Raw genomic sequence first — 13,946 nt, 5'->3', positions numbered from 1 at the left:
AAGTATATACAAAATGCCTGGTATTATAGGGTAAATTGTGTGAAGGTAAGTAGATGGATGTTTGTGTGCTTTGTCACAGAGCTTTTATTTATCCTCTGTTGTCCAGAAGAATTTTAAGAATGCACAGCTGACTTCAGGTAACAAGTAGGGCAAAGACAAATTGTAGTGGGATGAAGAGTAAATGATTAGTTGCCAATTCTGAGGAAATACCAGGCAAAGCCAATTAAGGGCCTGTACTCATCAAAATATGCAGTCATGAAAGACAAGACAGTGGAACTATTTCAGATATAAGAAAACTTTAGACACATGACAACTAAATGCAAAATGAACAGAATTTCCTATAAAGAACATTATGGGGGTGGGCGGCGCGCCTGGGTGGCTCAGTCAGTTAAGCGGCTGCCTCCTGGGATCGAGTCCCACATCGGGCTCTCTGCTCAGTGGGGAGTCTGCTTCTCCCTCTGTCTGCTGCTCTGCCTACTTGTGCTCTCTATCTCTGTGTCAAATAAAAACCTTTAAAAAAAAGATTATAGGAATAATTGGTGAAATTTAAATCAGTCCATAGTTAATAGTATTAAATTTGATAGTTGTGTGGCTATGTAAGACAATACATGTTGACAAATTTACCGGGACATTGTGTCAGCAACTTAATCTCACTGGAGTTCAGAAAAATAAAGCAAGTAAGATAAACTTAGTATTTGTGGAATCTGAATAAAGGGTATATGGGACTTCTTTTTACTATTGCAAACTTTCTGTTAGTCTGAAATTATGTCAAAATGAAGTTTATTTTTTAGAGTGGACAGATGAGAGAGGAACAGTGGCACCACAACCCACACAAGCAAGCCAAAAGCTAGGGCTTAGGCTTCTCCACCTATACGTCCTCATATCTAAACCCATTATCAGTATGATCTGACTCATTTGTTTCAAATATGCTCCTGTCTTCATTTCTACCACTTTCAGAGGCCAATCTAATTATCCCTTATCTATACTGCTGAAATAGCCTAATCAATTAATTATTTCCCTCCAATCCCTGTAGCTAGTGATCTTTGGAAAATGTAAAACTGCCTACGTCACACCTGTTCCCCACCCCCATTCCTTAAAATGTCTGACAGAATATTATAGGAGACCCCGAAAGTCCTACCTACCTAGGATGACTCCTACCTGTTCATGGTTCTTTTTCACTATACTTCCTTACTCTATACTAACTGCTGTTCCATTGTCAAATTTATCTGGCTCCCTGTTGCTTTGGGCCTTTGTACATACCATTCTCTCTTCCTTCCCCTTGGCATCAGCGATTTCTGTTCATCTTTGAAATCTATCACTTTGCCTGGGTACTTTTCCTAGAGCTGTTATATACTCCCACTAACTTCTCTAAATAGTACTTCTCTTTTCTGTTACACGTTGGTTGCAGTTTTTGAGATAATGTCTATAAACTCCATTAGCGGCAAGGATCATGACTGCTCACCAGTGTTCCCAGGGTCTAACACAGTGCCTGGTGTGTAATTAGCTCTCTCTGAAGTTACTGAATGAATAAATGAAAGGGAAGAAAGGGAAGGCAGGAGATAGGAGAGATACCATGTCAAGGGGTGTTTTAGGATAGAATCCGGGAGAGGATTTTGGAGAGCAAGAACTGAAAGACTCAGAGGGTTATAAGGAGGTAAAGAGAATGTGTAGTTTGATTTTGAGTTGTCATATATTTCCTACTGTTTCAAGAGTCTGTTGCAACCTTACAAGATACTAAGGAAAAATAAGCATAAAGAAAACTCAAGTAAAATTCAGTAAAAAGTACCACCTTAGGGAAGGTTGAAGTTTCTTCAAAAAGGTATTTGCTTTTAGAAAACAGGAAAGGTGGTGAATTGCTTTTAGAAGAGAAGGGTGAGTTGACTGGAATTTGTTTTAAAATACTCCAGAAATGTTTCCATTAAAACAAAAGAGAGGGCATTATTAGAACACCTGCATGTATGAGGCATATTATATATTTTAAGACCTCTCACAATTCTAGTTACCCCTTTCTAGAAATGGATTTAGAATTATGACTGCCAGTTCATTTTGTTTTCTATTTATATTTAACATCTTTCTCTGCATTCTTTTGGGTGGTTAAGAAATCTTGGGGGCCATCTTAGAATTCTGCCATTTTCCCTGAGCTCTTTTTCTTTTAAGATTTGAGAGAAAGAGAGGCAAAGGGAAAGGGAGAGTCCCAAGCAGACTGCGCTGATCTCACAACCAGAGCTGAAACTGAGTTGGGCACTCAACACCTCCCTGAGCTCCTTAAAGTCACTGTTCTGTTTTCCAGCAGCTAGTTTTGCTTTGTCAATTTGATCTTCATTACTTTGCAGTAATCCTTTTATCCCTTTTCTGGTAACTTTTAGGATATCTTTGTTGTGATGTATGATTCAGATTTTTTCCCCCACTTGACACTCAAATGAGTTCTTGAGATCTTATGGAAAAATTTTTGTCTATCATTTCTTCAACATTACCTCGCATTCTGTTCTGTTGCCCCATTTTGGTTTGCCCTTTTCTCTCCCCATATTTTCCACCACTCTGAGTTGTACAGTTCCTCTGCCAACCCACTGATTGTCATGTTCAGCCACGTCCATTCTGTTACTTAGCCCAATTAGTGATGGTTGTTTTTAAATATGAACAATTTTATTTTCCATTCTGAGGTCTCTCTAAAGGAACCTTTTGCCTGTTTCTTTCGGCAATGTTGTTTTAAAGACTTGTTATTTGTATTCTGTGAATCCATCCACTGTTTCTTGAGATGGTTCATTTGTACTTCATTTTTTATGGTGTTGGTACTCAGATTTTTGGAGATTTGAGTTCTCAACTTTAAAGTTGATATTCACTATTAGGACTGTTCTGCCACTGTTATGTATGAAATCCTTTTCTCATGGATAGGGTAGAAATTTGCACTCAGTACTATTTTCAGAAGCAGTTAGGGACGGGCAGGACATACTTCAAAGTGAGGCGCTTGGGCATTGCTTTCTCTCTACCCATCCATTTCTCTGCCCAAGACTCAGATTGTTACCTATTAAGGCAGATAATCTCAAGGAGCGTAGCATGTGTAATCATCCTATCAGATAACTATCCATCTAGGTAATTACCTAGATTACCATCTAGGTAATTGTCCTGCACCATTTCCCTTCCCTCCAGGTCTAGAGCACCTTTCATGATTCTATTTTTGTGGTAGCACTTTCCCATGTGCTTTTGCAGTGTTTGCTCTTCAAATTCCCTATGATAGCAGTCTTTCAGAGATTCCTCACAAATTCTGCTTTACTTACAAGTTCCCTTTTATTGCTTGCGATTGTGGATGTATATGTGCAGATCTTTGCATATGTCTATGTATAAACCTTTTGTCTATTATTTTTAGGGTGTTTTGTCATCTTGAAGTCAGAGTCCCAGTTATTGTTAGACCATCCTTTTTTCCCCCTCTGTGTTGGTGAGAAATTGGCACTTCAGCCTGCATTTCTTTTTTTTTCTCCAAACCCTTCAAAAAAGAAGCCAATATGGTTACTAAGCCAGTACTGGAAATATGGGGTTCAGATAGGCAATAATCATGATGAAACTAATTTATTGAATACTTATGTCAGATATCCTTCTAATGACTATTACAGGGATTAATAACTCATTTAATCTTCATAAGCCCATGATAGCTGCTCTTATCCCTGTGTTACAGATGAGGCAACTGAGGCACAGAGATACTAAGTGACCTAAAAGTTTAAGAGAATTCAGTGCTTTTAAAAAGTGTAAGAATGGTGCTGGGTACTGTCAGTTTGATGAAATCTGGTTCTTGCTCTCAAGAGGTCCCTGTCTATTGTGATTTTGTAGACTCTTACTTGATCCTATGAATTACTTTCAGATTTAAGGGCGAGTGGGGAGCTATAACTTAGGGATTCAGATCATATTCAGCCAAGATTTACAGACCTGAAACAACTTCCTAAGATTTTGTAATTTAGAGAAGACTTTGAGAACAGGTAACCTTTTCTTTTCATCCCCTTCAAGTAATGGAGCAACTATAGGAAATTGGGCACTTCTTGAAGATGTTTTTAAGGAATCTTATTGGGGTATTTTCAGTTTAGGAGCATTCCATTTTGATATGTATTTCTCTCATTGTATGTAATTTTGAACTGGTGAATTAATGTTCTACAATGTTGTAAGTAAACACAAATTAACATGTTCATTATGTGTTAAGGAAAACTTCACATTTCCTTTCTGTTTTAGTACATAATACTTCTCTGAATCAATGGAGAAATGGATATTCTCCTACATGCAAGCCTCAAATAAGGTCAGAATCTTCTGCACAGCTGTTCCAGGGAAGAAAGAAAAGACACTTGAGTGAAACAGCATTAGGTAGGTTAAAATGAGGATATGAGCACTAGTAATAAATTGAAACTAAAAACTGAAAATGATCTTCAAAGAACCTCTGCTTCATGGAAATTTATAATCCAGAATAGTCCCTATTACACAAAATATCCATGGTCCTATGAATGTTAAACAGCATATTCACGTAGTCAATTCAGGACTGTGTGGACTGGGCATCCATCCACTTGAGGGCAATTAAGGATTTCCTTCCTATATTCCCTAACTAGAGTTATCTTCTATGGACTGTCCTCCTGGACAGAACTTAAGCCAACGCTGTGTTCTGGACTCAAAATATGTCAGTACAGAGGTGCCTTACAGCCATTTCTGGTACTTACGTGGAGGTGTCAGTTCAGTGAAGCTTCCTTAGAATTTTGAGAAATTGGATGAGATTCACCTAACATAACTCAACCAACTAGTTCAATTTCCCTTAGGAACTTACAGTTCCAAGATGATCAGTAGACATCTTTGAAATCAGAACTCTTCTAGTAATACAAAATGGGGTTTGTTGTGGGGATTTAGGACTATCGGTTTCCAGAGTTACTGCAAATAACGATTAAAAAACTTACCAGAAAATATACATTTTAAATGGCAAATTATTTATGTTTTGGTTCTTGTTCATTGTTCCAGTGGACAGAACACTATATACATTAGTCAAGTATTCCCCAGATGTAGTATGTCAGTATACCCAATAATTTAGAAATTGCATTCAAGATGTACTGGACTGTAATTATACTTAATGGATTTAATATGTTTATCACTACTATCTCTAGAAATGCCACCATATCAGCCCAAGTCACTACCTGATAATCACTACCTGATGAGCTAGTGTGGCACGAAATTAAATGCCTAGCCACAACCAGAGATATCATTGTGCTTTTTAGTACCTCAATCTTAAAGACAACCAGGAGTCACCTTAGCTTTTGAAGAACTTACATACACATACAGATCTTCCTCTTTTGACTTATGACAGGGTGACATCCCAATAAACCCATGGTAATCTTGAGTCAAAAAAGTATTTAATACGCTAACCTACCAAACACCACAGCTTAGCCTTAAATGTGCTGGGAACACTTATATTAATGTAAGTTGGGCAACATCATCTAACACAAAGCCTATTTTAAAATAGTGTTGAATGTCTCATGTAATTTATTGAATACTGTACTGAAACAGTATAGAATGGTTGTATGGGTAGAAAATGGTTGTTAAGTGTATCGATTGTTTATCTTTGTGATCACATGGTTGACTGGGAGCTGTGGCTTGTTGCTGCTGCCCAACATGAGTATCCTACTGCATACTGCTAGCCCAGAAAAAGGCCAAAACTCAAGGTATGATTTCTACTAAATGCCTGTCACTTTTGGGCCATCATAAAATTGAAAAATCCTAAGTTGAACCATTGTAAGTTGAGGATTGTCTATCAACACACAGGAAAACTTGTATCTCTTAATAAGATCCATTATGAAATTCACATTACCTAAGATATAAAATGTTTCACTTGACTTGACCTAACTTCAAGTTTGATGGAAATACAGAAAGAGAACAAGATCCTATACTACAAAGAAGTAACTAGATAACTCCCTAGAGTGCAGAACACCTTAACATATGTCATGAAAAACAAACTTCCAGATTGCAGGAAACCTAAAAGACAATCACCAGTTTCAGTATATGGATCCTGATTTGAAGAAAGTACTAACCATAAAGGACATTTTTTAAGAACTAGAGAAATGTAAATATGGACTGGGTATTAGACTTTACACTACATAGGAAAATACTTTTTAACACCAGAAGTAAAAGAAGGGTGGTAAATAAGTGAATAAATACATATTCATAAACAGGGAATCAAAACAAATGGGAAAAGGAAACATGGAAGAAACACAGAAAATACCAAGAATAGTAGCAAAGTTCTAATCAAGATCTTGAGAGAAAAAGAGAAATTCCATCCATGAAATAAGAATAGGATAGTATAAATGAGTGACAGACCAGTGACTTAGTAGAAAAAGTCTCAAGTAGAATGGGTCAGAAGATCAAGTTAAGGAAATCTCCCAGAAATTAGAACAAAAAGTCAAAGATATAAGAAAATGAGAAAGTAGAGAAAACTAAGGGGATTAAGTCTTTGGAGGTTAACATCAAAATAACAGGCATTACAGAAAACATGAACGGAGTAAAGAGAAGGGATGAGATGTACTGGATAAAACTTGCCAGGACCCCTGAAAATGGAAATAACTGTGACAGAAATGTGGGTAAGATTTTTTTCATTTCCTTAATTTTTTGATACATAAATTTTAAAAAGAAAAAAATTAAACAGATAGGGAATCATGTTACCTAAGTAGGAAAGTAACTTTAATACCTGTCAGTCCTGTTTAATGTATGACATTCTCAACGGTTCTTTCCATGGCAGGAGAAAGAACTAGATTTGAAGAATTTGCTTTTCAACGCACAGAACCAGGATCCCATAGCAATTTTACTGCTGTTACTAATGTCAATGTTATATCAAGAACCCAGAATTCATCATCACAAGTAGGTTTTCTTGCATACTGAACTCTAAAATTGCTTTATAGATTTAAAACTGACTGATAAAAAAACTCGCAAAATCTATAAACAGCCTTACTTTACTAGCACATATCGGCTTATTTAGTAGTATCTTACTAGGTAACAATAAATCTGATTAAACTTTTTTTACTAGTGAGCTAATAACTCAGTAGTCCTTGATTATGGCTTTCTTTTTTTTCCCTGTGTGAAAAACTACCATAACCATTCCTACTCCTTACCAGGAAGCTTAACAAGAATCCAGCACTCGTGTTGTTCTTACTATTTTGTCATCTGGTCAGAGAAAAGAGGTTAAAAGGTAAAAGGGTTTAGAAAAAACTGTAAAGCTCAGGGACCAGGAACACATAAATGAAGAGTATAAAAATGATCTTTACTAAATGTCACACCAAATATTTTCATAGTCCTTCCTACTAAGGAAGTGTGTTTGTTAAATGATCATTTTCTTGACATTTAGGGTGCTTTATGGTAACCTTTGGTAAGCGTTTTGCAACTTAAGGCATTCATGTTTTTTATGGTCTTAAAAATAGGCTTATAGGTATGCACACAGAAATGTACACTGCATACCTGCCAGAAGGGCTTATGTTGTTTTACAGGAGATAGGTAGCTTTCTTGTTTTACCTAACATTTTATAGTCAGGCCTAGCACAACATGGTTATAAAACACGTAGAGTAGGCCTCAGGAGAGGAGGGCGGCATCGCAGCTAACTAGACACTGTGGTAACACCGCTGTGATCCCCCTTGCAGAACACCGCACGACGGAGGCTGAGAAGCGAGAGCTCCTATGACATAGATAACATTGTGATTCCCATGTCATTAGTGGCCCCAGCTAAGTTAGAGAAACTCCAATATAAGGAAATACTTACTCCAAGGTATGTATACTTACATCTCCTTATTTTCTCGCTTCCTTCGTTTTCTTGAATAAACTTAAATAATTTAAGTTAAAATTTTAATTAATTAAAGGAAGATGCTCCTCTCTCCCTTCCATTTGTGAAACCATGGAGGAAAAATGGTGAAAGAAACCTTACTCATGCTGAAAAAAAGTGCCATATATTATCACTTTAGTTGTCAACTTTTATTACGAACTGGGAATTCCTAAGACTGACTTACTCTGCACTCTTATTCTTTTATACAGTGATATTTAGTTCTCTGTGTGTGTGTGTGTGTGTGTGTGTGTGTAGAGAGAGAGAGAGAGAGCACAAAAAGGTACTTTAGGGATGTAAATCAGTAACAAATGATCCTTGCTCTTTAAAATGGAGTTTTGCACAAGACTGCAGAGTGTTCAAAGAAAGCAACTACCTCTGCAAGGAATATTCACATTGTAAGACAGTAACACTTGTAACAACAAAAATAAGAATTTGATGTGTTGTTGCCAATAAATAGATTAGCAGGAAGATTTGGGAAGACATCATGAAGGAGGGAGAAAGAACAATTTATTCACACAGGGGAAACCACAACAAAGGCACAAGCTATGCCAGAGAGATTTTTGTGTAGGATGATAGAGGTATGGCTAGAAAAGGGATTAGAACCAGATTATAGAGGTCCCAGAATGCCATACACACATCTGCTTCCTACTGGCAGTAAAGTTATTCAAAGTTTCTGTTTTTTTAAGCAATGATGAAAACAGTTTTTTAAGAACGTGAATCTGGTACCAGGAAGTAGGTAGAAGAGGTTGGAAACAGATACAAGCTCAGTGACAACTACAGTAATTCCTACCCATCTCTATTCTAACTGATTTCAAATCTTATTTCTAATTACTTTGAGGTATTAAGAACTCTTACTACTGTAGGAGGTATTATGAGAAATCCTACAGAGAATCTTTTGGGATCTTCTACATAAAAGTAAGGAGTAACATTTGTGATTATGATGTTCTGCAGCAATGATGTTTTTCAATTTACTTTGGAAGGCTAGAGCTGGCTGGTTGGGTTGGTTCTTTAAATACAGAGGAATTCTGTGATCCAGTAGTTAAACCTGAGAGGCCATGCTCTCCCCTCTCCCTTCCTGCCAAGCCAGTTTATCAGCATCTACTGACTTAATAAAATTGGTACATTCTTAGGTACAGAATGCAGCTATGCAGAAGAGACCGTTTCCTCTAAGGCCAAAAGTAAAGTCTCACCTTCTTGTCTTTTTTTCATAACACAAATTGTTCTCTTAAAAAAAAAAAAAAGTATGAAAATACAACCATTTGAATTAATGGAAGCCCCAAGGAAAGAAAACATTACTGCATTAGCTGTGTGTGCTCAGAGAATAAAACTGTTACACTTAGTTAACAAAAGCTGAAATTGGTTTGTATCTTCAACAGCTGGAGGATGGCTGTTCTTCAGCCTTTGGATGAATATCATGTAGGTGAAGAGGAGGTAAGCTGCCTTTCACTTATGGACAATTGCACTTTATATATTATGAAGCCTGCTTAATTTGGTGTTTGAGGAACTAAAGGGAATCATAAGCCCCTTAACATGCACTGATTTTTTTTTTCACTTATGAAAACAAAATTCTTCATTAAGGATATTCGTTTCATTAGAAAAATGTTTTCGTGCAAATTTGCAAAGACAGTAATCTGTAAAGAAATGTAATAAACACAAATCTTTTGCTTACATGAATTGTTGAAATACTGAATTTACATGAGTATCTATATTCATTCCCAGTATTAGTCATGTTTTTCTGCATGAAGACATTTAGTTTTAATATTCAAGTCTACAGTGCCACATTCAAAACGTTGGGAACAAATGGCTTTTGAATTGGGAAACCTTTGGACTTGAGAAAGTAATGTGAATGTGATGGATACATCACATAAGACATAGAGGGAGTCTAGGATAGTTCTCATAATCAAATAATTAATGTTTCTATAGAAAACAGTTCTAGAATTTGGCCAGATCAGGCTATGTTACTGAATGAATTAAGAACACTTGTTGTTTTAGAGTTTCAGAATGCGGGAAAGGGACTGTGAGCCTGTATGGGTAAAACTTACATTAAGACAAGAACAATTTCAGGGAAAAATACTATGTAACCAAGCACTATTATGTAAGACATTTTGTGTCATAATCTTTCTAGGTCCACTGACTGTGTTTTTAACTATCAAAATTTTTTTAATGCCCTCCCCTCTTTTAATGTGCTTTTCCCTAGTTTAGAATGATCCTCGCCAGGAAACCCAAATTCTTAAACAGTACCACCAGTCTTAGAACTCCAGATTGTCATTAGTTAATTTTCATTTTTCTCAGTTTTACTTTGCTTTGATATTAAATTCCTAGAACAGTAAAGGGCAATCAATATAAATCTTTGAATGAATTAAGAGAATTTTTTATGCAAAGCACTGTGAACTTATCTGTAATCTAGGTAAGTCTTCAAAGATGACCGACCCAATAGGAAAAAAGTTGTACAAGAGGAGGAAAAAAAAAAGTTAATCCCTCTATTTTGGAATTTGAAGCTCATCTCATAACACTTGTTCTCTCAATTTAGATTTTAGAATTTTCTTCCTATATTGTTCTCTTGATGAGGAATTGACACCTGTTCTCATATTTCAAAATGTTTCTGATAAAAGAAAAACTTTATTTCTAATTCCAGGTAGAAGATCTTTCTGATGAAGTCTTCTCCCTAAGACACAAAAAATATGAAGAGAGAGAGCAAGCCAGATGGTCACTATGGGAGCAAAGCAAGTGGCATAGAAGAAACAGCAGGCAGGTGTTACCAATTTAAAAGCCCAAACCATGAAATCCATGAAGAATCAACAAAAATTCTTCATGAGTAATGAGAGAGACCCCTAAAAAGGAAGAAAATATACTGCAGACCATCAGTTATTTGTGCACTAGAAGTGAAACACAGCATTTACTGAGTACATTCCAAATAGATTTTGGCTCTGACTGATGAAATGCATTTCTCTATTTTCCTCCACTATTTCCTCATGCTTACTGTCAGCCTGAGAAACAGATTTAACTCAGCAAATGATGTGAAAATGCTCCCTAGATAGAGTAGGCCATTTCAGTGCACTTTAATAGCAGCCCTAACGTTAGGAATTAGAATCTGGGTGATCAATTTTAACATAACCACTTAAAAAACATGTTGTTCTTGGGCGCCTGGGTGGCTCAGTTGGTTAAGCGACTGCCTTCGACTCAGGTCATGATCCCGGAGTCCCGGGATCAAGTCCCACATCGGGCTCCCTGCTCAGCGGGGAGCCTGCTTCTCCCTCTGACCCTCCCCCCTCTCATGTACTCTCTCTCTCTCATTCTTGCTCTCTCAAATAAATAAATAAATCTTTAAAAAAAAAAACAAAAAAAATGTTCTTAAAAAAAATTTCTCAAGAAACCTGTCTAGTCTAAAAAGCAGATGGTCTAAAATAATTCAAAAATATGACTTTGGGGGAAAGGAAATTAAATCCTAAAAACATAATTAGTAATTATATATTTGAGAAAGTCCATGGTATTTTATATTTACACTGGGTTTTTTTTTTTTTTAAAGATTTTATTTGAGAGAGAGAATGAGAGATAGCACAAGAGGGAAGAGGGTCAGAGGGAGAAGCAGACTCCCTGCTGAGCAGGGAGCCCGATGTGGGACTCGATCCCGGGACTCCTGGATCATGACCTGAGCCGAAGGCAGTCGCTTAACCAACTGAGCCACCCAGGCACCCTGGATTGTGTTTTAATATAGCCAGAACTCACAAAGCAAGATCATGTTCAAGTCTGGTACTCCGCTAAATTTAGTGTGGGGGCATCTCTCATTTGCTTAGTACAGCTGACCCTTGAACACAGGTTTGAACTATATGGGTCCACTTACAGACTTTACAGGACAGCCCTTAAATGTATTTTCTCTTATGGTTTTAATAACATTTCCTTTTTTCTAGCTTACCTTATTGTAAGAATACAGTACATAATACATATAACATACAAAATGTGTGAATCAATTGTTTGTATTATCGGTAAGGCTTCCTAGTGAACAGTAGGCTATTAGTAGTTAAGTTTTTGGGGGAGTCAGAAGTTACATGCGAATTTTTTTTTTTTTAAAGATTTTATTTATTTATTCATGAGAGACAGAGAGAGAGAGAGAGAGGCAGAGGGAGAAGCAGGCTCCCAAGGAGCAGGGAGCCTGATGCGGGACTCGATCCCAGGACCCCGGGATCATGACCTGAGCCGAAGGCAGACGCTTAACCATCTGAGCCACCCAGGCGCCCTACATGCGAATTTTTGACTGCATAGGGGATTCGGTGCTAACCCCTGTGTTATTTAAGGGTTAGCTGTATTTTTGTTGTGGTTTTTTTGTTTTGTTTTGTTTTGTTTTTTTTAAGATTTTACTTTTAAGTATTCGCCCCACACCCAACGTGGGGCTAGAACTCACAACCCAGAGGTCAAGAGTTGCAGGCTATACCCACTGAGCCAGCCAGGCACCCTTCAGCTGTATTTTTAAAACTCATTTCTCTGTTTAGGTCTCAAAATATCCAGATTTGTTCTAGATCCTTATTCCAAGAGCTGTAACACACATGAGACTCATTTCTCATCTTTCTCCACATTCCAGGACAGAACTTTACAGGAGTAAAGAGGAAAATGTGAATCGAGTCCTAGATGGATGACATCATAATATAGAATACTCTGGAACTCAGAAAGACTGTAGAGATCGAGTAACTGTCCTTTCTCATTCAAAAACAAAATAACAGCAATAACAAAACCCCCCAAAACTCAAACCCACTATTATAATTTGGCAAATTCACAAAATATTATTTCTAAAATACTGTTTAAGTCTTTGAGATAACATCAGGAAGATCGGCAGACAAATTTTTAAAAATCTTCTGGGCAAGACTGTTTAAAGCTACCAAGTTAAATAGACTTAGTGATAACTTGGGGTTGTTCATAAAATGTTAAGACCTGAAGAAGTAACAATTAAATATTTTCTTCATTTTCTTGCTAGAGCCTACAGTAAGAATGTTGAAGGACAGGACTTGCTTTTGAAAGAATACCCTAATGACTTCCGTGGTGGTCAGCACGGTGCTGCTGAAAGTCCTGCTGAGCTTCCTTCAGAGAGCCAGGATCTGAGTGCACAGGGCTCACCTTCATTAAATGAAAGTCAAGAAACCAAGGTAAGTGGAATATATATGACTAGTTAAACCTCCTTTTAAATGCCTTTTTAACCTTTTAAAAGCCTGTGTGTAGAAAGTGCTTGTTAAAAAAGAAGTTAAAGAGCAAATTAAGGATTCATCATTACTTAACAAATCAGTATAAAATGCTGGGTACAAATTAGAGAGGGTATGTATTCCAGCATTCTAGTTTCTATCACTAATAAACACTTTATCTTTTCATGTAACATCTCAGTATCTAGTTTTACCTACTCACTCCTCTGTTAGGAAATGGGGATTCTATCCAAGTTTCATTAAAAAACCAATCTGATTAGAGAGAACAGCACCTGGCACACAGTAAATGTTAGCTATTTCTTTTTCTAAGAGATTTTCACCTGTCTCCCCATAGATCCAGTTCTTACCTCAAGGGGAGTGTTTTCTAACACAGCATCTATACATTTTTGCACTGTTCTTCATAAGCAGGTGGCGGAAAAGAACGAGATCTAGAACGGAGAGCAGAAACTATAGAAATTAATTGGCAAGTCATAGAAAGCATGGGGAAGGAAAAGTCAATAGGTGTCTGTAGTAATTATGGGCTGAAATCAAGACACTGAAGTAGGAGGAGATGAAAACACTTTGAAAGGGGCTTTCCGAGCGTGCTCTGATGCCCAAAATGAAGGCTGATGCCCGACAGCAGCGTCTCCTCTTTGTGGAAGGGCAAGGGAAATGTCTCTCAACAATTCCCAGCAATGTCCCATTTGCGTTGCTAGATACTCAGGTCAAAATGAAAGTTTGGGGCGCCTGGGTGGCTCAGTTGGTTGGGCGACTGCCTTCGGCTCGGGTCATGATCCTGGAGTCCCGGGATCGAGTCCCACATCGGGCTCCCTGCTCAGCGGGGAGTCTGCTTCTCCCTCTGACCCTCTTCCCTCTCGTGCTCTCTATCTCTCATTCTCTCTCAAATAAATAAAATCTTTAAAAAAAAAAAAGAAATGAAAGTTTGTACATTTATGCAC

The 13,946-nt window shown here is 37.3% G+C and overlaps 1 protein-coding gene across 4 annotated transcripts in view; it reads left to right on the top strand.

Annotated features, from left to right (window-relative positions):
• Positions 1 to 13,946, top strand: part of KANSL1L (KAT8 regulatory NSL complex subunit 1 like) — a 136,984-nt gene that overhangs the window by 122,167 nt on the left and 871 nt on the right. For all 4 annotated transcript variants that reach the window (XM_027590552.2, XM_027590551.2, XM_027590549.2 and 1 more), the window contains 6 exons: positions 4,216 to 4,344; positions 6,752 to 6,870; positions 7,644 to 7,768; positions 9,199 to 9,253; positions 10,458 to 10,570; positions 12,789 to 12,957. In XM_027590552.2, coding sequence (XP_027446353.1) covers positions 4,216 to 4,344; positions 6,752 to 6,870; positions 7,644 to 7,768; positions 9,199 to 9,253; positions 10,458 to 10,570; positions 12,789 to 12,957 — 710 coding nt within the window. The remainder of the gene's footprint in view (positions 1 to 4,215; positions 4,345 to 6,751; positions 6,871 to 7,643; positions 7,769 to 9,198; positions 9,254 to 10,457; positions 10,571 to 12,788; positions 12,958 to 13,946) is intronic.

This window comes from Zalophus californianus, chromosome 3, assembly GCF_009762305.2.
Source record: "Zalophus californianus isolate mZalCal1 chromosome 3, mZalCal1.pri.v2, whole genome shotgun sequence".
NCBI classification, from domain to species: Eukaryota; Metazoa; Chordata; class Mammalia; order Carnivora; family Otariidae; genus Zalophus; species Zalophus californianus.
Note: the sequence above shows the minus strand (reverse complement) of the source record. Positions and strands in the feature narration are given on the sequence as shown.